We start from the raw sequence: 26882 nt of genomic DNA, 5'->3' as shown, positions 1-26882 counted from the left end.
GAGATACAGTGGTGGGAATGTGTGGTGGGCCAACGCTCGTTTAAAAAAAACTATTCCGGTGATTTCTATGCATATACAAGGGCCACGATATACACACCCCAAAGTATTATCACTATATAAAAAATAAAACTTAGAACTGCCATTGTTAAGTCAACTTAATACAGCATTGCAATTATTAAAATAAAAAAAAAACTAGGCCTTTAAATCCGTTGTGGATGCTTTATACAGTATTTTTTCAGAGCGAAGTAACCACTCCGCAAATACTGTAGTGCCTAGGACAAGATTTTTAAACGTCCGTATGGTTGCCCAAGCGCATACGCGACGGCATTCTCGCATCATAGTCGGCCTAGTCCAGAGGAAAGAACTAGTAAATACGTCTGGGACGAACTATGTGCGGGTTTCCTCACGATGTTTTCCTTCACCGTACGAGCGTCCGTATTATGTACTTGAGATCAGAAAATGTCACATAGGTACACGCCTCCACCCGGGTTCGAATCAGCACCCTCTAGGAGTGCGAACTGAAGGTCAGCCCATTAGGCCACGGACGCTCTATTGAAATCAAATATTTAAACTAATCATAATCTTCGTCATGGTCAGACGCTTGAGGCACTTAAAGAAAAAACTGTAAAATTTAATACCACACTACCGTATACATTCAGGAGTTGTTTTACATTAGAATTTATACGAAAGTGATCCTTATGTGGTGCACATATAGAGAAAAACAAGTCAAACAATAATGAACAGACAGTAAGCGATAAAATTACAGTTACAACTTATAACATTGACGTACAAATAAAATGTAGATTAAAAATATACAAACAAGGAAGCGGAAATAATCAAACCCCTTGAAAAACATATTAAGCTAGTTTATTATAAAACAGAAGCATAAATGATGATAAAATGAGGCAATAAAAAGTGCATAAAAAAAAAACAATTTGGTAAAGATATTAGGAAGTGGGCTATAGAATCGGAAGCCTTATAAAAGTCATCAGTATCTGTTTCTAATCTGTTGCGTAATTCTCAGCCAAGGTTTTGCCCTACTTGGATCATTAATGAGCGTAGGAATAAGTTTACTTCGTCACAAAATGACTCAATTGTGTTTTGAAGGAGGTGTACCGCAAGGATCGGATGTGGGTCCATCGGTATTGTTTGTGTATAATCATGGTAGAATACGCGTAGAATTTAAGCACAAGATTTATTTTATCTACCTACTTTACACTGATTTTCACCGCCGCATGACTTATTTTTACAGTGTTTAATTCATGGCCGTTACACAATCTTTTAAATGTAGACGCTAATTATTATTATATTAATTAGCGTAGAGTGTAGACAATCAAATAACCTACATAATATAGGACAGAAGGACAACAAACAGTTGTCTTGGTCATTCAAATAAATCATAATACAACAGCTAGACGAACTAAAGAGCCAATTACATAAGAATTTGTGTATGAAACTTCTATAAAAGCCAATAATACAAAACGCGCCAAGTCTTCTTGCAGGATGATTTAGTACTTTCTGCGATCCTAAAACATGCCCTAATAATAATTTCCTTAACTTTCCATACTAATATTATAATAGCGTGTCTGTCTGTCTGTTACCTCTTTATGACGAAACCGCTGAACCGATTTTACTAGGTATTGTATGGGAGACTTTTACCTTGAATAGCTAAAGAAGAAGAATACGCTGCAATTTTTATTAGTAGGGAATTTTAAACTTTTTAAAATTTAAGAAACAAAGCAAAGCAATTTAAAGGAAATAGACATTAATGCGCGTTAAGAATCCATTAAGAGAACAAAACAACTTTCATCAGACAATCACAGTTATTGTTACAAATCCAAACCGCAAAATAACATAATCTAGACTTAATTAAATCGCAGATAAAATCGTGCCGGTATGACGCCATGTTGCATCGCCGTTTTTTGCCGCGAAAGTTTGACAGGTGAGTCACGTTCGGAATTTAAACTTGATTCTTTTTTTATTACTTGCCGTAAACGGCCAATGATCTTCTTAGTCATCATTTTGGGTACATTACTTTTATCACGTATATGAGAAACAACTAGTTGATGCCCGCAAGCCGCAACCCAATAGCGCAGAAATTATCCCGTGGGAACCGTACTTTTCCGGGGTGAAAGGTATCCTATGCCTTTCCCGGGACTGGAAGTATCTCCATGCTAAAATTTAGCAATAAATTGCTTTGGGCGTGACTGTGAAGAGGTAACAGACAGACACACAGGGCGGAACGATAGACCTAGTATAGGTAGTTACCTAAATAAATAAAAAAGAAAAAAGATTCGGTCGGATCTTTTTTCTCCAAAGCGCGAGTCAGTAGCCCTAGCACGGCCACCAGTAGAAATGCGAAAGTATAGACAAACCGTGAAATTAACTTAAGGTGTCGTTCCGATCTTTTTTCGTAACGAAAAATTCAATTAAAATGCCACTTTACGACAGACTAGAATTCTATAGTCCTAAAAATTCAAATAATATCCTATTCTATGATATATACTATATTCTGTCATAAAGTGGCATTTAAATTGAATTTTTGTCGGTCGCAATTGGCCGCCGTAAAGATTGGAACGGCACCTTTAGTTTATGTCCACAGTTTGTCTATACTTTCGTATTTCTACTGCAGCCATGGTACGGGTGCTGGAGTCAGGTCAAGGAAAGTCGGAAAATCAATTATACTAATAACTATACAAGATTGTCTCGTTTGAAGAAATTATGGCACACTCAAGAAAGTCAATTACATTACTAGCGCATCTACCATTGTCAAGTAATACCCATTTAACCTAGATTTTCCCTTCAATAAAGAAGTTAAACACAAAACTGCATTTCTTTAAAAAAAATTCACTTAACATTTCGTTTATTTTTAACTCACCCGAGAATAATTAATCGTCATAATCTCGACATAACTCGCTCTGTTTCGTTCAAAACGATCCCGCAAAACACTTGACCTTAAACGCAAACATTTAATCAAAGCAAGTAGGGCGACGTGTAGTGAAACTCTTGCCTAATGGGTAAAGACATTTAAAAAAAACGTGTGACGTTTCCCGTCACGTCCGAATTGCCGCCCGTTTTGAATTTGGAAGGACCACATTTAAAAAAATAAAAATACAATTTGTAACGAGCGAATTCCATTTTTGAAAATTAAAAACAATTTATACTGTTTTCCAATATAATTAAGCGTAATACGATTAGAAGTAGAACATTACTAATTTTGTAGAATTATACTACGTCATTGTTTAAATTTAGAATAAATTGGTTCTTACTTCTTAATCAATTTACTAAACTTTCATACTTTCTTAACCGACATCAAAAAGGAGGTTTTTGATTGAATTAAAGTCCAGTAATTCTCAAAGTGGTCCAGGTGGACCCCTGGGGGTCCATGGGAGACTCCAGGGGGGTTTAAGATGCGTGGCAAAAACTGGGGGTCCACAATCGTAAACTGGGGGTGCATGAAAATAAAAATAAAATTAGAAAAAAAATGTTCGTCTGCTTGACTTTTACAAACAAAGGCAAATTCCTAATATTATATTCCTAATATTATATTCCTGTATAGACAGATAAAATTTATATCTAAGCTTAATCGCTTTGAGAGGGTTTGAATGTGATGTATAAAACAAAATAGTTTAAGAACCTCCGAATTAAAATTTTCTAATTCTCATACACTTTTTACAACAACAATAACCAAATAAAAGCCAGGAAATTCTTTTACTTTGGCGAAAGTAGATTTAACTTTCTAGAATTTTTCTAGTTCATTTTTTCTGATGAAGAGAAAAGAAAAATTTGTGTTGTGAAAATTTAAGCAACATAAAAAATTAACTATACTTATATTATAAATGCGAAAGTGTGTCTGTATGTCTGCCTGTTAACTCTTCACGTCCAAACGGCTGAACCGATTCTGCTGAAATTTGGTATGGAGATACTTTGAGTCCCGGGAGAGGACATCGGCTCTTTCATTTGCTCTTTCAGCGATGCTATAGTGCGTCAAGAAAGTGAAGAAATTAAAAAGTGGCAACGTCGTAGTGTCATCCCTTTCAAATCAATTTAAAAAAAAAGGGATGACACTACACGATGTTGCCACTTTTTAATTTCTTTAATTTCTTGACGCACTATACTTTCACAGTTATTATTATAAATAAAACGGAAAATGGATCATCTGATTATTTTGAGATCTGCAACAAACATTAGAGGGTACGCAAGTGCGTTACTTGCAATCACAAGTAAAAGTCGTTCCAGTCTGAATGCACCTTGCATAACGATGTGTCTTAGTACAATTCATAATCTGAAAGTTGCAAATGAGCAGAAACTCGCCTGATAGTAATGTCCATAGACTAGGCCATTTACTAATTAAAATATTATACAAAGTGTATTTGTCTATTTCTGAATATTTTAAAAGAGGTTATCACTTATCAGTAGTAAACGGACCTAATAGGTCGAAGCCGATGTTAAAGAAAAACAGCTAAAGTAGTAAAAATACATAATCATATATTTCTAAAAATTGCAATAAAACAGAATCCACAACAAAATTGCAAACTAAGATTAAAATAATATTCTGTTCTCTCTTTGCCGTTTAAAAAATATAAAGACAGAAACATTTAAAAAATAATTAGGCATACACAAGTAGAAAATAATTAACAAAGTGTTTAAATAAAATAGAGTCTTTTTTGCGGGTAGTTCTTTCTTCCCGAAGTTCATAGCACCAAACACAGATGGCGCTGTTTTTTTTTTTAATTCTCAATAAACTGAAATTAAAATTGAAAATATTTTAAAAACTTTAGTAATGTCTCATTGCTAATAGGAAGAATTAATATTTATACCAATCTTTACATAATAAAATATATGTTCATCCATTTTCTACAGTAGATATATTATAATATCACAATGATTTTTCTACTTTTCCCTGATTAAAATAAAATTGATTTTCCTTCATGTGTATTATGATAACTACTAGTCTATACATAAACAGTAGGTACTTCTAAATACTTATCTATCTACCAAGACAAAATATACCTTTAATTGCGCAAGCGAGATAGATGTATCTAGCCTCCTTGTCAAACTTTTAATACGGCCTTGGTTTATAGGTCTCATATGGAATATACAGGGAAAACATATTTGATCCGTTTGGTAAAACCTAGAAGCAAAGATTTAAGACGGTTTTAGGAGTAAAAAAATCTATTCAAAATCAGAACTAACTTTGTTAACTTCTCTATCGAAACTATCTAGAACAATTTGTCATGACCTTGACAATTTACCCTTAGCCAAGATGCTTTCGATAATTTCACCGTCGAAGTTAGAAATCAAAAACGTAATGTTTTTTGATTCCTAACTTCGACGGTGAAATAAAAAATTTACCGATGGCTCCTAAAGACATCCTTAAGTCAGTGCCAATAAAAGAACAATAAAATCGCCAAGTGCGAGTCAGACTCGCGCACGAAGGGTTCCGAACCGTTTCAGAGCTAAAGTAGGCAAAAAAAAGTGTTTCTGGTATATATAATATAATGGTATATGTCTATAGTAATAAAAAAAGGTAATGGGAGCCCCTTAAATATTAATTTCATTTTCTTTTTAGTACTTAAGTATATTATGTTATTATAGTGGCAACATAAATACACAATCTGTGAATATTTCAAAAGTCTACGTATCGCAGTTCTTGAGGTAAGTACTGCCTGTAGACAGGCAGACAGACGAACAGACAACAAAGTCTTAGTAATAGGATCCCGTTTTTATTGGGTACGGAACCCTAAAAACGACGGATAGTGGCGGCTGTCGAAATGATGTCTTAATCTCTATTAAGTTGTTGACATATTACACAATCTATGTGATAACTGATAACAGTATACTCTTATCAGTGTTTAGGAAGTATTTCGACATCGCCTTTACTCCAAAACCTCTCATAATATAGTTAACTTTATTTATATGACAATAAGATTTAAAATCCTAGGAGCGACTGTGATTAGTTTAAAATTTAGGTCAATGTTTGTAAAAAATTACTCAGATATTATCGCAGTGTAAATTATAGTGTCAATATTTTGTTTCGAAAGTGTTTCTTCTTTATATAGAGTTCGATTTTGAATCGCTTAGAACAGTGTTTTTCAATCTGTTGGTCGCGAGCCCCTAGGGGGTCTTGTTGTAAAGTTTTTTGAGTGAATATGAAAAACATTGTTTAAGACTCTGTCGTATATTATTTGGCAAAAACATTACAAAAGGTAACATTAATTGAAATAATTTCTTTGTGCTATGGACATTAATTACCAACACGCACTGCGTGTCCGTCATGATATGAAGATTATTAATAGCAATGTTATGTACAAAATATTATTATTATTGGTATAAACCACGATTTTATTGTAGCCTCTTCAGCGGTCTGTGACCCGACGAAACAAGATTAAGGTTGGGTTGCACCAGAGGCGTAGTTAAAGTTATGGTTATAGTAAAGGCTAAATTTAACTTTAACTGACTGATGACAGTTGGTCCAACAAGGTTATAAATGAACGTGAGCGGGGGCGCTGCTGGTAAAGGAGAACTGTCAAAAATGGCGTTTTTGAATGATGACAGCGTTAGTTCCTTTTTTCGCCACGTGCATTAAAAACCTTGTCGAGCTTTATGGTTATCTATACTAATATTATAATTGGGAAGAGTTTGTTTGTTTGTTTGAACGCGCTAATCTCAGGAACGACTGGTCCTATTTGAAAAAATATTTCAGTGTTAGATAGCCCATTTGTCTAGGAAGGCTATAGGCTATATTTTATCACGCTAAGTCTAATAGGAGCGAAGAAATAGAGGAAAGTGTGGAAAAAACGGGGGAAATTATTTGAAAGGGCTTATTTGAACGCGCTAATCTCAGGAACTACAGGTCCGATTTGAAAAATTATTAAATTAACGTCTAGTATCAGAATATTAACAGAACAGTGAAACATCGAACAAATTTTTTTGTTTACCGTCTATGCTGGTGCTGCCTCTAGGGTGAAAACATTGCAGTTATATATCCCATTAGATATTAAGATTATGAGGATACACCAGGGGCTAGAGAAATGAAAAAAAAGTACGTGTAATATCTATAGCTGTCTCCCTTGCCTCAAGCCTATAACGCAGAACGCGATAGAGACAACTGCAGAAAATCAACGATTCGTTGTCCCCTGATTCCTTCTCCAAAACTTAACCGATTTAAGTACTTTTTTCATTAAAGATTAAAGAAAGGCTTGAGCTGTGTTCCTATGTTTTTTTTTATAATCTAGCCAAATCTGTTTTCTGGCCATTTTTTTGGGTTTTTGAAAGTTCATATCTTATTTAATAATTAAATTATGAAAAAAAAGGAAACATAGGAACATTGTATTAGTAGCCGTCGATATTCAGGAAAAAAAATTATAACTCTACTAGCATTATCCAGGGAGGAAACAGGGGACAACGTTTGTATGGAAAAAAGGGCGGTGTGGACTCCTCTTAAGATTCGATGCTCATTTGCGTCTAAGGGACTTAATATGTCAGAAAGCAAAGTATACTCACAGGGGTCCTCCGTTGGAGCAGAGTGCCAACAGGACTGGGTATCTTGGTAGGAGTACCACAGACGGGGCTGCGAGCTGCAAATAAAAAAAAACATGTAGATTATCTATGGAAAATAATAAAAAAAAAAAAGATCGTCTTTACTATGAAGGGTGTGTTCCGAAACTGTAACAGCTGGCCGATTCTGTATCGTACATTTGTGAGTTAATCACTGAGTTACTAACGAAACGGAGAAGTGAGTAACGGAAAGTCTCACTTTTGTATGCAAGTGAATACAAAAAAGAGACTTTACGTACGTAATATGATTTGGCGAGATTTTATTGGCTACAAAGACACCAGATTGCACCTGTCTATACTGGAACCAATTAAAGAACGCTTCCTAGGTCTAAAATGCAGCAGAAACACAATTGTTGTGCAAATAGAAATATGTAAAAAATTGCATAAGCCTAATAATTAATCAAATGTTTTACCCAGCAAAAAAATTGTTGATATTACAATCAATATAATAATTAGTATCTTTTACACGTATTTAACTATCCGACGTGTGTAATCTACCTAGGGTCAAGTCATAATGCAACTTGACAAAACGATGCATTTTAAATGAGCCATTAAATTTGGAATAGGCATCTTCTTATGTACTAAACAAAGTGCAGTTTCGAATGGCCCAGTTTAAGGCCCTTCCCCTTAGGAGATTCCGTAATTTACCGTATTTAGAGCCTTATAAACTCATAATTTGAAAGCTACAAAGTTATAACAAAAATACAGCAATAATCTTCAGTATATCAACATTCCTTTCCCTGTTTTAAATTTTCTATTTTTGTATATTATAGTCATGATATTAGCTTCCAAAATAATACTTACCAATTTATTAAAATTGAAGCATACTTTCAGCATCTCCCTAGTATTTACAAATTACGTTTATTTGAAACACACGACAATAGATAGATAATTTCATTAACTACATATTCCCCGACGCCTCCGTGGTCTAGTGGTACAGAGCGCGGCTCTTGACTCGGAGGTCGTGGGTTCGATTCCCGCGTTGGAAACATGTTATTTCCAAGTTTGTTTAGGACTTAGGACAATGCAGGCTGATCACCTGATTGTCTGCTTGATTACTCCTGCGTAGCTGGCCTGGTTTCAATGGAACCGGCCACCGTCACCGAAACCGATGTGGGAGCTATTAAATTATTCCCCGTTTTAATTTTTTAGATCAATTTTGAACTGAGATAAGTAAAAAAATAGGATTTTTGTGCGATCTCGGCAACGCGTCAAATGTATGGTCAAGGTCGTTTTCTCGGGGGATGGCCTTAAAATGCATCGCTACACCCCGTCACGCTGTAATATGAAGTGACCCTAACAAATGCTAACAACCTAGCTTATCACTTATCAGTGTTCACTGGTCAACGTCCTAGTTATGTAGATGAATCATTATTATAGTTTATGTTTATTATATTTGTAATGTGATAAATCAGTGTATTGTCTTACGCTAACAATATTTTCGATAGATCTCTATTATAATCTCCAGCTTTATGTACAAACGTGTTAGATTGGTGTTTTCATTATTTTAACGGGCATTGGCCCACCATGGGCCCACCACACATTCCCACCACTGTATTTCCTGTGTCGCCAGGATCGACAGCGGTAACCAAACACGAAAACTTTTTGTAACCAAACATTTTTTTTTGATGAACGAAAATATCATCGCAGGCCAAGTTATTCCTATACCAGTCTTGGTAAATAATGTTTTTTTTTGTTTTGAGCACCGTCAGAAACAGTTAAAATAAGTTTGGGAAGCCCTGAACTGTATTGTTATTTGTTACAGCTGAGTGTGACTCACAAGTCATAACTCATAAGTAACATTTTCCTTCATTTCGAGGTCTTGTATTTTAAGTTTTAACGGTAACAACAATAACAATAAAATATATTCGCTATTATATATTAAGCAAGGATTAAATAATAGAATTTTTGTTACGCTGAAATTAGTTTATCGCACGGACACCGTACATTTTTCTAGGATTCTTTAATATTAAAAATCCGCGACATATCTCCCACACCAAATTTCATAAAAATCGATTTAGCGGTTTTGGCATAAAGAGTTTACAAAGTGCAGACTGACAGCACTTTGTAACCTCTTTATGTCGACAGATAGTCCCACTTTTACATTTAAAATATTAGTACTGATATAGTATTATACGATTTTATACACTACATTTAGCACTATATTTCCGTTAAAATATTTATTTATTTTGCGTAGCAGCGCACGCGCAGTGGTTAGTTAATTTTAGAACCCGGCCTTTAGTACCCTTTTAAGCAACTAAAGGGGTCGCGACATAAAAAAGTGTGAAAAATACTGATGTTTCATACTAATTATTTTAGTTCATTTTATTTTGCGCATACAAAGGGGTTAAATGAAGATTTTTATATGGAGCCTGGCCGAGTGCCGACCTACTCCGCCAGAGTAGACAGAATTATATATAGTTATACTTTCTATTGTGACTCCGCCTTTGTGTTTTTTCGCGTTCACGAATATTTTTTTTCAAAAATGGATAGCTAACATCAATACAAACAAAAAATAATCTTGGACAAAACCACGTAAAGTGTCACATTTCGAAGATTTCGTGAACGCGAAAAAACACAATAGCGGACAATATGTCGCCCAAAATCTTCATACCCATTTATGATGCAATTTAATAGAGGAATCCATACTTATTAAAAGTGCAAATGTGTGTCTAGCTGTCTATCACCTATTCACGATGAAACTGCTGAACCGTTTTTGATGGTTATGGAGATACTTTAACACCTAGGAAAGACATAGGATAGTTTTCGCGGCAAAATGCACTATTCCCGCGAAATAACCGAATATTTGCGTAACGTAGTTGTGTTCAACATCTGGTGCATTATAATCTTTATTGCTTTTATCTATTAATTGGCCATGAATTAATATAATTTAAAATTATCACACATTTATGTTTACTACGCAGATAACATTATCATAATATTATTGATTATTTTATCTAATACTGTCAATAACAGTTACTGTTTTCTTATAAACTAATCCTTCTGACTATTGTTATTTTTAAAATGCGAAAATGTGTCTGTTACCACTTCACACCCCAAACCGCTGAACTGATGATGATGAAATTTTGTATGGAGAATGGAGATACTTTGAGTCCCATGAAAGATTTTTATCCCGGAAAAATGGACGGTTCCCGGGCCATAAACGATTTTGGCGGGCGTTGTCTAGTACTTATAATATAATATTTAAAACACATTTGAGCACAGTTTTATTATTTTTAAGAATTTTAAGATCAAAATAGTAAATGTAACATATTACATACTTTGTATTCTACTAATTTATTTTTTTTGCCAGGACGGCATTATCGTTAAATACGATAGTCCTTTTTTTCTACATAAAAAAAAAGGAATGCCAATTTTAATTACAAATCTACCAAGTTTTTACTTGGGTACAAATTAGCAACTTTCATACAGAATACCTAACTAAATTAACTACATGTGTTTTTCAACCTTTTTTAAGATGCAAAGGTACGAAAAAAATATTCACGACGACAAAAGGATCACGACCCACAGGTTGAAACACACTGCTCTAAAGTCTGCAAACTATAACACAACAAATTAATGAAAGCAATTACATAATTTAACAATTATTAAACTGTTTATAATTTCAAATCTCACATTTATCTCAGTGGGACGCATAGAAATGGATTTTGTTTCCTTAATTTTATCACATGCTTTTAACTTTAGAAAAGGTTGTTGTATAACTTAACAACTTTTTTTAATTAAAAAAGGTAGCCTTGCCTTTTGTTTGAATTCTAATTTTTAAATGAGTTATTAGATGTACAAAACTTCATTAAAACCAGTTCAGTAGTTTTAGTGGTAATGATGGACTATATTGTAGTTGTAGTTTAGAACAGTGTTTTTCAACCTGTGGCTTATCAGTGTTTTCAACATTGGGGGGGGGGGGGGTCACAAAAAAGTTTGAAAAACACTGGATTGGAAGATATGAATCTATAGAAAATTAATAAATTACTTACGTTTAGTTGGTACTAGTCTGGGACTGATGGGTGGACGGTCTTCAACATTACAAGTAGAATTTAAATCCAAATCCTTGCCTAAAGTATTATTATTATAGTTCTTAACACTGTCGGCCCAATCCTGTATCCATGTTTTGTCTCCCTTACACCTACTGAGACTCATATATGATAGCTTTCCGACTTGTTCGGGACTGAGTTCAGTGTTCATATTGTCTCTTAGATTCTTTTGAGCGTTTTTCAGAGCGGTACTCTCAAATTTAGCCTCATTTAGTTTGTTGCTAGGTAGAGATACAGGTACGGAAGATTCTCTAGATAGCCTATGTATATAGTCTGTTTGATCTATTTCAGATTTTGTTAAGCTACAACGTCTTCTGGGAATATATTCAGTTTTTGTCAGATATTTTGAGCTGAGAACACCCGAGGTGGTCACCGAAGTGAAGGTACCAGCGTCGAAATGCTCCCCATGTTTCGGAGGTGACTTAGCGAACGTCTTTTCAGTAATCGTCCGTACCCTATTCTTAATTTTCTCCAAGTAGCTACGTGTTGATCTGATTTGTTTCGATGTTTGCGTTGCTAAGTCATTCTCTGTCGGTGATTCGTAGCAGCAAGATATTTCTAGTACATTTTTGTCTTTTGATACTTTATTTGGTATGTCTAGTTTTTTTATTGGAATTGGGTTACGAAGGCAAGTATCTCTTCTTGGTTCTTTTGTTATTGCCCACTGAGTGGGGTACGTAAAGATAACTTCCGTGTGATTTTCTATGATACTACTGTCAGGTATACTTTCATCGATGGTGGTTTCTGTTACGTCAGCCCCGAATGTTCTATCTATGCTCATCCTAGCTTTCTGCTCCTCAGTATAATTATCTCCTTCTATAGTGTACGTACCGGTTGACGAGTGATTAGATTCAGCATCAATATCATCATCTATGTACAGTGGTTCAGACATTGGATTACACTTTTTGAATAGTAGATCTGGTGTTTCCGACATTGCTCTAACTATTCTAGTCGGACTCTTTGCCTCTGGGGTAGAAAGACCATTGTCAGGTGTCAGAATATCCAATTCCGGACTAGAAATATCAGTCAACATAACACCCTCTGGACTTTTATCAATGATATCCGACATCTGTCTATGATTTAAATTACTATAACTCGGTGAGCGATGGACGTCTTTCTTATAGGAACCTGTTTTGAGGGGTAAGTTTAAAGCCTGTCTTGCACTAAAACTATCACTTCTGGACATTATGCTGTCGACTATGGGACTTTTGGACGTTCTTTTGGGCAGAAAATCGTAAACAGGTGATTTGAGAGTTCTATTTGTACTTGGACTTGTGACTGAGTTTGGGAGGCTGTTTCGGAGTTTTACGGACCCAGAGAGGCAGCTGTCTTCCTGGTCGGACGAGAAGTACCCTTCAGAGTTGTATCCCTGGGCTTTCCGAGGTAATTTTGCGCTCATGGGCGGTCTAGCGACGGGACTGGTCCTGGGCTGACTGGCGGACATGGATTGGACTCTCTGGTGCCTCGCCTGGGATTTCTTTGCTAACTCCTCGAGTCTACGACTGTCGATGGGCTTCGTAGTCCCGAAATCGATGGTGAATGCCATAGGATGAGGTTTCGGAGTGGACGGCTCCGATTGGTCAGTGGGACTCGCCTCATCGCTTTTATTTATGTCCTCCGAGGTCGGGATCTCGTCCAAACTCTTATGGCTGGATAAAGGACTCGTAACGTCCTCAACACTCACACTCATTGTTCAAGGATACATAAACAGTGACATCATAACACAAATTCACTAAAACCTTTGTCTCACTTTTGTAACACGAGCATAAAAAAAAGAAAATAGGATAGACAAAAAGTGGAACGAGAGCACTAAATAAAAACTACACTACAATCTACATTCGTTCTAATCTTGAGGCCCGTTCGACGCGACACACAAACGAGAACACGACATAACAAAATGAAAATTACTAAAAAGGAATGTCGGTGACGGATCACAGAACACAACGGAACTGATGAAAAGGAACGTAAAATTTTGGTGTTGCCAAAAAATAAATCTGTTGTCCCAACTCCCAAGTTTCACAATATCATATTATTTTGCAGTTGATACTTGATATATTTTGTTTTTAGTATTTTTTGTTATAACGGCAACAGAAAATTATAATCTGTAAAAATTTCAACTCTCTAGCTATTACCGTTCTTGAGTTAGAGCCTGGAGACAGACGGACAGACGCATAGACGGCCAGACGTAGACGGACAGACATCGAAGTCTGAGTACTGAGACCGTAGGGTAAAAACGGGACCCTATTACTTAATAGGGTCCCGTTTTTACACTTTGGGCGCGGAACCCTAAAAATGATGAAATTACTTTTGTTTATGTTCTATACATTTTAATAACTACCGAAAATTGTTTCATACGTGGCCCAAAGTTATATCCTGAAAGACTGTAATGTAAATCAAATAAAATTGAAATAGCCGAGATAATTTTACAATTTTGTAATCAGGATTATTTGCAATGCCATTAATTAGTCGTTATTAGCCCATTACTTTATTTTTTTTGTTATTATTTTTAGCGAGAATCAAAGCATGGAAAAAATGCACCAGGCGTAAAACGGAACGTTCTTAAACTGTCAACGGCCTATCAAAAATCTGTCAAAACGCCAGTTGACATTTCTGAAAGATGGCTGAGGCCGCCTTTTCGGATGATGGAAAATATTATTCCGCAATAAGTCAAGATGGTAGATTAAGGATATGGGATACGGAGACGAATGTGCTAAAGCAGGAGTATACCCCAGATAATCATTTAACTTCACCTCCCTCTTGTTTACAGTGGATAAACGTTAGCACATCAAACGTAAGTACTACACGTGGTTTTTATATTTTCTGCTTATTCAACCTTATTTTATATCCACAGGAAGGATATTTAGCTTATTTAGTTAGTATACTCCATAAAAGTAGTATATGTAAGTTTAAAAGTATGATTTTATGTTATTTACGTATCACAACATAACCTCTTTCAGAGTCCACGAAAAGGGAGAAGAAAATCCATAAGCGAGCAAGAATCGTCATGTATAGCCCTAGGAACAACCAACGGTGTAATCCTAGTCTACTCAATCGCACAAGCAAAAGTAGAATCGGTTTTAACCGGCCAGAAAAACTCAAATGTACATAAGAAAGTGCAATGCTTAGATTGGCATAGAAAATATGGTTTAATCAGTTGTACAAGTAGTTATGTTGTTGAATGGGACTTGTCCACGGCGAATGTGAAGAACACACATAATGTAAATATTAACAGTAAGAAACAGGGAGATAGTGTTAGCGCCATCAAAATTGTGCCACATAATCATGTAAGTTACTTTACTGTTTTGTTAAAGACACTACTGTACTTCTGTCCTAGTTTGTGAAGTCACTTTTAAAATGTAACAAGTAACAACCAAAACATAAAACGGGTACGTAGTACACACACAGATGGTAAATATTTTTCTTAGTAAAATTTAAAAAGTTACCGTACTAAAAATTTGTTAAAAACATACTATTGTAAGCATTTGTATAATGTAAACAAAGAATGACAACACTTCCAAATACTAAATTCCTATGTTCATTCAGCATTATAGCTGCATATATATATACTGAGCTTATAAATAAACAAATTGGAATGGAACAAAATGCTAATGTTATTTACAAATGCAATGCGGTATTGGAAAGACACATTAAAATGTGTCTTTCCAATACCATTCTAGCTCAAGGAGCTTAAATTTGATAGAAGGGAGGGAGGGACCCACAAGTTTTTTCCTAAGTCATATTTCAAATCTCAATAAAAGTTTGGATGTGGTTCCCGCAGTATACAAATTTTGGCAAAACAAAGTTGCAGTGTCCACTTGAAATGTATATATTCTTTTAATGCCTCTGTGGTCTAGTGGCATAGAGTGCGGCTCTTGACTCGGAGGTTGTGGGTTCGATTCCTGCGTTGGAAACATGTTATTTCCAAGTTTGGTTAGGACAGTGCAGGTTGATCACCTGATTGTCTGACAAGTAAGATGATCCATGCGTCGGATGGGCATGTAAAAAGTTGGTCCTGCGCCTGATCTCTCGCCGGTCATGTCAGTCTTCCGTCCCACTGGGTTATGAGAGTAAAGGAATAGAAAGTGCTCTTGTGTACTGCGCATACACTTGGGCACTATAAAATGTCCTGCGTAGCTGACCTGGTTTCAATGAAACCAGCCACCGTCTCCGAAACCGATGTGGGAGCTATTATTATTAATATTTTTTTACAAAAACGATTAACATTTCCAGAACACAACATCAAGATTTGTAATAACGGCGTCCTCACAAATAAGGTTATGGAGGCTAGACGATGCAGAGGCAACGGTGGTCAAATGTTTTGGCCACAATGCATCTCCAAAGGCACTGCTCACTCTGGCCACTATTAATAAATCATGCTGGCTAATAGAGGGATCACAGTAAGTAATATTTGTACCTAATTTAAGGCCCAGTATTACCTAAAATAAGCAGGTCGATGTCTGTCAGTATGAATATCGACGTTAAGGACATTAAAATAACATTCATATCAGCGCGCCTTGTACAGTGGCTGTTACGCGCTCGCCGTGTGCCTTGATAATAGAAAATAGGAGTAAAAACCTTTTGTTTTTAGTATTACACAAATCAAATATATCAAATCGTTTACGTTAGGTTAAGACACATATACTACATTTTTTGTTTTTTCTAGAAAGTGTGTAATTTAACCATAAAATGATTTAATTATGAAAAACAGCGTTATAACAGTCATCTTTGAGATTTTTTTCTATCGAGCAGAATTTTTCAAATTGTGTACTGTAATATACCTTTGCGTATAGCAAATTTTCACAATTTTAAAACAGTATTTATTTTATACTTAAATTATGACATTTCCTTTACTAAAAACGTGTTTTAAAAAACCCATTTTATGTAGTTGCAACAACCACAGCGCCTTAAGGAATATTTTTGTACCTTGGTAATCAAATTTGCATGTTTTAATTTTTATATTTTACTATTGAAAAGATTCACCATGTATTTAGGCGTTATTGATGATGTTTTTCCTTGCCTGTCAAGCATTTCATTAGTCAACAGATTTTTTTAAAAGTAACGATACAATATGAGAATAAAATAATACATGCAATAAACAATGTAGATAGTGCCAAATCTTTGATGATAAGATTAAATAACATGTTATAATAACAAAAATAAAGTAACATTTGTAAAACAAAAATAAAGTAATTTTCATATAGCCATTCCCCAGCAAATTATCATATTTCAATGCTTCAACTCCCAGGCTTTAATATTTGACCACGATAACAATAGATTTCCACGAATCCACAATTGAGGGATTGAAGAATAAGATTTTTCTTATTTAACTTGTTTAATTTAGCAAAGTGTGTTTGTATGTTCAAGTTTTACCCAACTTTTCAAACCTGTATTTTTCTAAATTTCTTTACCATTGCTCATTTTCAGAAATGAACGGCTACTATCCTTCTGGGACGTCACAATCACTGATGATGCCCTTCCCCAACAGAACGGTGAAGAGGAGACGCCGAGTAAACGGCAAAGGAAGAAGTCCATAAGCGCTCCCACTGTACCCACACCGACATACAACTTTGTGCTAGAAGACGCTCCGAGAATTATCGATGCAGAGTTACAGACGGAGGATAGCACAACTAGATTGAGATTAGCGGCGTGCACGAGGAGCGGAGTCATACATTATTATGGACATAATATTAATGGGTATGTATTACTATTTGTAGCCATACATACACACATACACATACCCACCATAAAAGAGGAGATACTGAGGTCCACAGAAAAATACAAAAATAGGAGGTCCACCCAAATGCTTTAGCTTCTGGCCTCGTCTGCCGTAATTATAACAAGCGCCTGAAAAGGAAGGACATTTATCATAAATGAAAGAACTATGACATAAACTATGAGTAATGCTATCTACAATGGTAGAAGCACTCTACCTGCCATCTGATTGCAGATTAGAAGAAAGGACAAAAAATTGTAGCCATGATTTAAGGCAACATAATATTTTTAGATGTTGAGGCCGCCCAAACCATTTAGATTGCTCAGAAACAATGTAAATGGGTAGGCCCGTTAGTGCAATGTTATTGCAGTTGCAGTATCATTATATTCCCGTATGTAGCAAGTTCGGCGTAATTTTTCGTCGCGTTTTGTAATATTTATGTAGATAAATCTGTACTTATAAATAAAAAAAATTTTTGGTCTCGCAAAAACTCGTCAACGGCTAAATTTACTTGGCTAATGTCAGTGTTGAAATATTCTTGGAATTTCAGTGAAGGTTTATATTAGGAGGAAAATGATACAAAGGTCATCTAGTATTCCCATTTTAATGTCTACATTTCTTCACGATTCAGCGCCACCACCAAACCCATCAAACCGTCCGTCACGATCCACGTGACGACCGCTGATGCTACACCACTCCAGCTGAGCTGCTGCAGGCTGCCACCAGCGGGGGACCTGGTGATAGGATACAGCAGCGGACCTAGCGTGCTGTTTGAGAAAGTGGTGAGTGATAAAAAATAAATGTTCACTTTTTGTGTTCTACTTTTCTACTCTTATGCACTTAGGTTGGGTTGCACCAGAGGCGTAGTTAAAGTTAAAGTTATGGTTATAGTTAAGACAAATTTAACTTTAGCCTTAACGTTGACCACAGAATTTGACAGAAGACGTTGCTGTTCCGACAAGGTTTTACAAGAATGTGGGCGGGGGCGCTGCTGGTAAAGGAGAACTGTCAAAAATGGCGTTTTTGTATGATGACAGCGTTAGTTCCTTTTTTCGCCACGTGCATTTAAAGCCTTGTCGAGCTCTATGGTTATGGTTAAATATGGCGTTTTGATGGGGTCCATTTTTAACTTTAACCAAAGATTTGACATTCTGCATTGTAGTTAAAGTTAGTGCAATCCACCCTTACAGAATTTTGTAATGCGAAATTATTTTTTACCTTCATTCCTATTTTAAAACCGTTGAACCTTTTGCTTCCTCCAGTTTACGCGTCAAATGCATGTAGTCCTATCTTAATATTTGGAGAAACATTGGGAGGTTCGATTCGGGTTATGATGAAATAATGAATGGCAATATACTAGAAATAAAAAAACTACATAAACACAAATACATGCTTCTATAATTCCCTCTGTGAAATTAAAAAAGTTTAAGGCTAGATTTGGTATAAAAATAACTTAAATTTTTATTATGGCTAATTGTATGGTGTTTGCAGGGTATACTACTAGTATTATCTATTTAAACCATAAAGTTAATATACCAAGCGGAATAGAGAAACAAAGGCCTGAGCAAGAGAGATGTCACTATCAGTAACACTGCGTGGTAAAAAGAGACGTGTGATACATGACAGAAGCACTCTTTTTTTGACGTCCAGTCGGCACGTGCCGCACGTTGACAATTTAATCTCATAAAAATCATGTTCAATCATGCTTGTGCAAGTGTATACGTACGCATATTTTTCACACAGATGAAAACCAATTTTGGTTTCGTTTGACAGCTCGAGATTGTTGCTCTATTCCGCTAGGTATATTAACTTTATGATTTAAACAAAATTGCAGTCAATATCTAATTGCTGGAAAAATGCACAGTGTCTGCCGTATTTTCGTTATGTAAAGTTTACTTAGCATCAAAAATATCTTATTTCAGGTGCCAGACCTCAAAACTAAAACCCAAGTTCTCATCCGAGGGCAGGGGAAAGCCAAGAAAAAACAAAACATAGAAGCTAAGTCGAAAGAGAAGACGAGTAACACCGTCACGTACGTGGAGCCGATGGGTGGTGTGAATAGGAAGCGAGCGACGCCGGGAGGCAACGTATGTATTTGTAATATTGTAAATGCGATAATGTCGTCTGTTTGTCTATATGTCTGTGTATCTGCCTGTTTGTTGTCTCAGTAAAATGTAAATCTATACTAATATTATAATTCTGCAGAGTTTGTTTGTTTGTTTGAACGCGCTAATCTCAGGAACTATAACTGGTCCGATTTGAAAAATTCTTTCAGTGTTAGATAGTACATAATAAAAAAATGATACAAACGAAAGATAGATACAGGCTTCGGCACGGTGTTTGTGTGTGTGTGCGCGACGTATGCGAATTATAATTGCATAAGTCAAAAGTGCTATGCATAATGCAATAATAGCTTTAGCCCCAATTTCACCAACGATTGTTAAAGTTAACGCTCGAATTAGTATCATGTTACCTCTTTCGTTTTTCTTATGAATGAAAGAGAAGACTTGACATTTTAACAAGCTGTTAGCACTAACAGACATTGGTGAAATTGGGGCTTACCCGAGTGCCGCACGTATTTTTTTTTATATAATTTCTATAACAACCACCAAATGTTACAGGTAGAAGTATCTATGGAGTCTCGACTGGCGAACCTGTCTATTGACATCAAGAGTCGCAGCAAGTCTGCGGTCAGTCAGAATCTGACCAAGCTGCTCGTGCAGGGTCTACATTCCAAGGATAAGAAGTGAGTTTTTTTTTTTTTTTTATGAAATAAGGGGGCAAACGAGCAAATGGGTCACCTGATGGAAAGCAACTTCCGTCGCCCATGGACACTCGCAGCATCAGAAGAGCTGCAAGTGCGTTGCCGGCCTTTTAAGAGGGAATAGGGTAATAGGGGAGGGTAGGGAAGGGAACTGAATAGTTGAGGGTAGGGAAGGGAATAGGGTAGGGGTTAGGGGATTGGGCCTCCGGTAAACTCACTCACTCGGCGAAACACAGCGCAAGCGCTGTTTCACGCCGGTTTTCTGTGAGAACGTGGTATTTATCCGGTCGAGCCGGCCCATTCGTGCCGAAGCATGGCTCTCCCACGTATAAAACGAGTTACTTCTTATCTCTCTAGCAAGTTCGTGGTCAATCAGAATCTTACCAAGCTGCTCGTGCAGGGTCTACAGTCGATTCATTCACTAATTCGCTTTGTATTTATTAGTATTAAGTTGCAAGTTTTTTTTGTTTTCTCTTTCTTAAATAGTTATCTGTATGTGAAAACATATAAATGATGCTCTGATACCTACTATTAATATGTAAATTAGTATTATATCACTGTTTGTTTTCCAAATACAATAAAATAGAAGTGAGTTACTTGTTCTTCCTTAAAATATCCTCATTTAAGGAATGGTCAGAATTGGCGAGGTAAATAGACTTTATTGTTTGTAGCTATAAATTTTGCGCTATATTTGGGCTTTGTGAAAGTACTTAATAAATAAACTTAGGAATTATGTTAAATTTATGAAATTTGAAACAACCATAGAAATTTGAAACAACTAAAATAGAGCGCGGAGACCGAATCAAAAAATTCCGTAACGAAAACGCCTAACACCCCCTCCACTCCGACCGGCACAGCGGTGCGACGTTGCCGTTTCGATTCAGCAAACTTCAGCACGGTGTTTGTGTGCGTGCGACTTGAGCTGGACGTATCCGAATTATAATTGCATAAGTTGATAAAAAATAGCCTTACCGCGGCAGTCTCCGATTGTCACAGCGGGGCTAAAATGGTCGCTTTGAAGAATCATGATATGATATAATGAATCATAGTATGATTCATTTTTCTAAAATCGCAAAATGCAACTCTGCTTGCAATTCATTTCTGTAATTTTGTACTGATTTGACATTTGTCAGTTTGTGTTTTGAAAATTCATTTGCTGAATTGATTGAGAGGAATTGCTAAATGTGACCATCTTAGCCCCGCTGGTACTTTTTCTCAACATTTTTCTCTATTTTTCAGTATAATCCTAACGGTGCTGCAACACGACGACCCGTTAGTCGCTTCTCGCACCGTGTCAGCATTGCCCGCAGACTATGTGCCCATTTTGTTAGAGCAGTTGGCCGATATGGCGACTAGGAAGACTAGCCAGTGAGTATTATAACACAAATTAAATTACAACAAAAGTTCACTGTAAAAGTAGCAGCGCTGAAAGAGTTTCATTTTGTGATTTGTACGGGCAAACTCATGACGCTGGGGTACTTACCCGTATAACGCCTCCGTGGTCTAGTGGTTAGAGCGTCGCTCTCGACTTCGGAGGTCGTGGGTTCGAATCCCGCGTTGGAAACATGTTATTTCCAAGTTTTGTTAGGATAATGCAGGCTGATCACCTGATTGTCTGACAAGTAAGATGATCCATGCGTCGGATGGGCATGTAAAAAGTCGGTCCTGCGCCTGATCTCTAGCCATTCGTGTCGGTCTTCCGTCCCACTGGGTTATGAGAGTAAAGGAATAGAGAGTGCTCTTGTGTACTGCGCACACACTTGGGCACTATAAAAATCACTCCTGCGTACCTGGTCTGGTTTCAATGAAACCGGCCACCGTCACCGAAACCGGTGTGGGGAGTATTATTATTATTACCCGTATAAATAAAAATTTGCTCTTTCAGTGCTACTACTTTTACAGTGACAATATTATAATCCCTAAAGTATTATCACCTAGGCCCATATAAATAGTCAGTACTTGAGATGCGAACCGGTCTCACTCAAGACGCGGTTCGGCTCTGTGATTGGTCCAAATTTTGACAGCCAACCAATCACAGAGCCTGGGCCCGTACGGCGTACCACGAAACGGTTTTGAGACTCAAACAATCGTACGAGAGCCGAGAATGTTGCGTCTTTATCTAACAAACGTGAAATGACGTTGTTAGAGCAGGACGCGGCATTTTTTTATGGATCGTTGAGTCTCAAAACGGTTTCGTGGTACGGCCCCTGAACCGTGATTTGAAACCGAGATGCATCTTCAGTACTATTCATACGGGCCCTAGTATTGTTACATCCTGTATAGATTAATATCATAATCTACCAAAAGTGACAGTCACGGAAGAAGTACTAGAAATAAGTACAAACTAGAAATACCGGTGATCAGACTTAGTAAAGTTAGGAAATCTTTTAAAGGTCAATGTATACGCCTTTTCAATAAAATCCCAGAAAACGTTCAAAATCTTTCCATTAATAAATTTAAAAAAGTAGTTAAAGAGCGTTTGTGTGCCAAAGCCTATTATAAGGTCAATGATTTCATAAACAATGGCACATCTTGGGAGTAGGATGGCTGCTTGCAAGGCTATTTCTACATTATTTTATGACTTACAATAATTATGTAAGTCATAAAATAATGTAGAAATAGCCTGTATGTATGTATGTCGACATTGTATAATTTTAAGTTACAACATTGTAAACCTTATTTTTAAAGATTAATTTTTTCTCACTTTTTTTGGTAAAAAAGTGGGCCCCGTGCGAGTTTCTTACGCCGGTTCTTCTCGCCGGGTTAGTTCCCGAACCGGTGGTAGGCATCATGTAGACGTTCAGAGAACATTTGCAAAAATTGATTCTGAATAAAAAAGTTCGAGTTTTTTTAGTTTGAGTTTACCAAATTAACTAAAATCTACTTATTTACAGATGTGCCGCAGTGTGCACGTGGGCTCGAGCTCTAACCCGCGCGCACGCGGCGCTGCTACTGGCGAGCGGCGCGCGCGCAGGACAGCCGCTCGCTAAACTCCTAACTATATTGACGCACAGGTAATATACTTTTAATATAAGTACTATTAGTCTAAGAAAATTAGTTCCAAAATCGACGATCAGCCCGAATAGTTCGTGTAGTTTTGAAAGTTGGTACAGTTGTTTCTAAAGGTGTCCAGACGGTGCCAAACAAAGCCGACGGTGGGTGAGCGGAGAAAAGGTCTCTTTTCCAAGGTTTTTGCTTGTGACTCGAAAATGATTTATAATATCTCTTTAGTCATGACTTCTACATTAAAATTCCTATAAATTACGTCCAAACATTTTTACTGTACAAAGGGTATGCTCGTACTGTTTTTCCATACAGACATATTCGACAATTTACTCCCTAGACAATGCGTTTAGACAAATGATTTTTATACAATATTATGATCTGTTAAAGCTAGCCACGTTCGATTTTTTCTAAATTTACTAATAAATAAAAAATATGACCCTTAAAAATTGCAAATTAATTCTCCTTCTTTAGGAACAAAGTAAGTTATTAACGGAAAGTGAATTTATTCTAATCTTAACATACAGTTCTCGAGTGTCATTTGATTTATATGCGAGGAACTTTTCCCCCGGCCCCTACTTATCTGAATCAACTTCTTGACTCCATAAGTATCAGAGCAGAGAAGTTGATTCGTGCGTAAATGGCAGACCTACGTACCTACGTTGCGTTATGTCAAACCCAGCCGACAGATCACGAATTAAATTGAATTGACATAATCCGACCAAATAACGTAAATCTGTCAACAGCCTGTGACTAAATCATAAAGTTAATATACCTAGCGGAATAGAGCAACAATCTCGAGCTGTGGTTTCATCTGTGTGCAAAAATATGTGTACATATACACTTACACAAGCATGATTGAACATGATTTCTATGAGATTAAATTGTCAACGTGCGGCACGTGCCGACTGGACGTCAAAAAAAGAGTGCTGCTGTCATGTGTCACACGTCTCTTTTTACCACGCAGTGTTACTGATAGTGACATCTCTCTTCCTCAGGCCTTTGTTTCTCTAATCCGCTAGGTATATTAACTTTATGGACTTAATTTCTTCGATGGTACATCTATAAAAAATATCGTTAGACGAAAAACGTTACGCGTCGCTTGGTTCTTCTATATCTAGATCTATTTAGTAATTTTTGCTTAAGAGCTCACCTGACTCTAAAAATCAAACATCGTCCTTCTCTCTTCACACTCACGCCCGTCTTTCATATGCCAGGTGAAAAAGGACGGCGCGGAATCATCGCCGAGTTAGTTTTACTTGAATAAAAGACGAACTATAATGATTATGAATAAAGTGTTTTGAGCAAATTTAGGTTTTATCAATACCTTTTTAGATATTAAAAAATATTAAAGAAAAGACAGCAAACTTCGAAGATCCAAGCAAAAATGTGTCGAAAACAAGGTTTTTTGTAAAAAAGAAACTATCGAGCATTTTTTGAGTAATCGTATTTTCGTCTTGAGCATTTAATCTTTATGAACTGAAGTTACTAGTGTCAAAAAATCAGTTTTCTAGACCTTACAGATTTTGAGATCTAGGTTAATGTATGTAGTCAAGTTAGGGTCATATGGGCTCTTAAAGATAAACCGAAAGATGGAAACTTGTTTTTGTGTAACTCACAAAATTGGTTGAATTTTTTTAAGGATGAAGATATGATAAACAGACACATATTCGCGTTTATAATGTTACTAGATGACGCCCGCAACTCCGTTGCGCCAAAATTTGTTCGTGCGGCAACCGTACATTTTCCCAGCATAATGTCCTAAGTAGTTTCCCCATACTAGGTTAAGTTTAGCGGTTTGGGCGTGAAGAGGTAACAGATGGACAGACACACTTTCGCGTTTATTAATATTGCATTATATCGTTATTGTAACATTTCAGGAGATCACATCTATGTCAGCTGCTAAACCTAAAGGGGCGGATTGAGCTGACTCTGTCACAGAAAACCAACACAGAGACGGATGTGGAGCATCAACCTGTGCTGCAGTATAATGGTTAGTTTTCACATATTTATATAAGATATTTTAGTATATTCAATAACTAATACAAGGTGTGCTCGACTTTGTCTGGCATATTGGAAAAGTCATATTGTGTGATGTGAGAGATAAAGACGGAAAGGAGGATTATATAAAACAGGGATGGCAAACCTTACCACAATACAAACGTATCACTTTTCGTAAGAATTCTTTAGTGATGTAATAGACGTGCCATTATGTAATTCTGATGCAAATATAAAGCCCCAAGCCAAACTTGGCGCTTTTGTCGAATAATTTCTATAATAAGTCGCGTGCCACTTTTGGTACACGCGGCATTGGTTCGCCATAATCGGTTCAGCAGTTTGGCCGTGAAGAGGTAACAGACGGACAGACACTTTCGCGTTTAAAATATTAGTATAGATTTATTTTAAATTAATTTTCAACTTCACAGATTCATCATCAGACGAAGAAATGGAGATCGAGAGGTATCAATCGGAGAGCGAACAGTCGTGGGGTGATGATCATGACGTCGATGACGTTGACGGCGACGTGAACGACGGAAATGACGTTGATGACGTGAATGACGGAAATGACAGTGATGATGACAGCGAACACAGTGAGATGTCAGATTAAACTATTCGTATAATAAGCTGTTTTATTTGTTGAAATTATTTTTAATAAATAATTATGTATTATAGTTTTCTTCTTTGTCATTAGACTAGCTATACTCAATCCGCTGCGACTTTGTCAGTGGCCAGCGTGCATGGGCTACGCTTATAATGATGAATTAGTCAATTCAGAAGAATTTAAACAAAATATTGGGGGTAGTCACAAGAAAAATATTAGTGGGTAGGTCGAATAGATTGAACGCATAACACCTCTTTATACGCGCGATCCTGTTACTTCAATAATAAATAACGAATGATAATAAATTTGAATTATTGAAAATTATTAGAATTTTCTTGAATAATCTCGAAATTCCTGAAATTCTACATTGATCTAGATTCTAGAAAATTATAAAAAAGCTCTAAGGGTGGAAGTAAGAATTTTATAAAGAAATAAACATTGTATAAGTTGTATTTTTGAATGAAATGTTTGTTTCATATCCGTGCGAAGCAGGGGCAGGCTGCTAGCTAATTGTGAGAATTAATTATGTTGATGTGAGATTTTGCTGGTATTGGCGTTATCTTTATATATAAAACTCAAAGGTGACTGACTGACATGGTGATCTATCAACGCACAGCCTAAACCACAGGACCGATCCGGCAGAAATTTGGCATGCAGGTAGATGTTATGACGTAGGCATCCGCTAAGAAAGGATTTTGATCAATTCACCCCCAACAGGTTAAAATAGGGGATGAAAGTTTGTATATAATACATAATACTTCTTAACGTGAGCGAGACCGCGGGCAAAAGCTCGTATATTTATAAAATAATTCGGTGGCCAATCACCAATTGAAAATAACTATTTAAGACTCCTGAAGTGTAAATTTTATGCAATATCCTAAAACTAACACTATACACTTAAAATACGTGACAAATAAAGCCACTTTCATTGAGGGGAAACCTCTGAAAAATGTAATTTTATCATAGTTTTACAGGTAAACAGTTTGGCTCCTCTCGGGCGCCACGCGCCATACAGAAAAGATACCCATGGCGCCTCTGCGGCGATGGCGGCATCACAATAGACATAACGACCAGCAGTTCGTCTGCAAAGAGACGGACAGGTTTCAATATCTGTCAAATTCGTCGGGTTTCACTAGGATTATGAACGGAATGTGCCTCGCGCTGGCTGATATAATTTATTTTTAAATA

At 36.5% G+C, this 26882-nt stretch overlaps 2 protein-coding genes across 2 annotated transcripts in view; one reads left to right on the top strand and one right to left on the bottom strand.

The window, feature by feature from the left end:
- Window positions 1-13546, bottom strand: part of LOC121737979 — a 45253-nt gene extending 31707 nt beyond the window's left edge. The window contains exons 1-2 of the mRNA XM_042129731.1: window positions 11556-13546; window positions 7507-7580 (exon numbers count right to left, since the gene is read on the bottom strand). Coding sequence (XP_041985665.1) covers window positions 7507-7580; window positions 11556-13302 — 1821 coding nt within the window. The 5' untranslated portion in view covers window positions 13303-13546. The remainder of the gene's footprint in view (window positions 1-7506; window positions 7581-11555) is intronic.
- A 659-nt stretch (window positions 13547-14205) lies between these two features.
- LOC121738174 (WD repeat-containing protein 43) lies at window positions 14206-25730 on the top strand. The gene is made up of 11 exons (XM_042130063.1): window positions 14206-14403; window positions 14570-14896; window positions 15843-16009; window positions 17037-17306; window positions 17957-18107; window positions 19248-19412; window positions 19947-20071; window positions 21329-21457; window positions 22984-23103; window positions 24973-25085; window positions 25519-25730. Exons 1-11 carry the CDS (start codon window positions 14230-14232, stop codon window positions 25698-25700), a joined length of 1923 nt encoding a protein of 640 aa, XP_041985997.1. The 5' UTR covers window positions 14206-14229; the 3' UTR covers window positions 25701-25730.
- The last annotated feature ends 1152 nt before the right edge of the window (window positions 25731-26882 follow it).

Source organism: Aricia agestis, chromosome 22 (assembly GCF_905147365.1).
Source record: "Aricia agestis chromosome 22, ilAriAges1.1, whole genome shotgun sequence".
NCBI classification, from domain to species: domain Eukaryota; kingdom Metazoa; phylum Arthropoda; class Insecta; order Lepidoptera; family Lycaenidae; genus Aricia; species Aricia agestis.
Note: the sequence above shows the minus strand (reverse complement) of the source record. Positions and strands in the feature narration are given on the sequence as shown.

Excerpts from the sequence above, each read along its gene's own strand:
- LOC121738174 (XM_042130063.1), top strand. The coding sequence starts at position 14,230 with ATGGCTGAGGCCGCCTTTTCGGATGATGGAAAATATTATTCCGCAATA. Across the intron at positions 20,072-21,328 it reads CTACATTCCAAGGATAAGAA|TATAATCCTAACGGTGCTGC; the intron begins GTGAGTTTTTTT and ends TCTATTTTTCAG. Across the intron at positions 25,086-25,518 it reads ACCTGTGCTGCAGTATAATG|ATTCATCATCAGACGAAGAA; the intron begins GTTAGTTTTCAC and ends TCAACTTCACAG.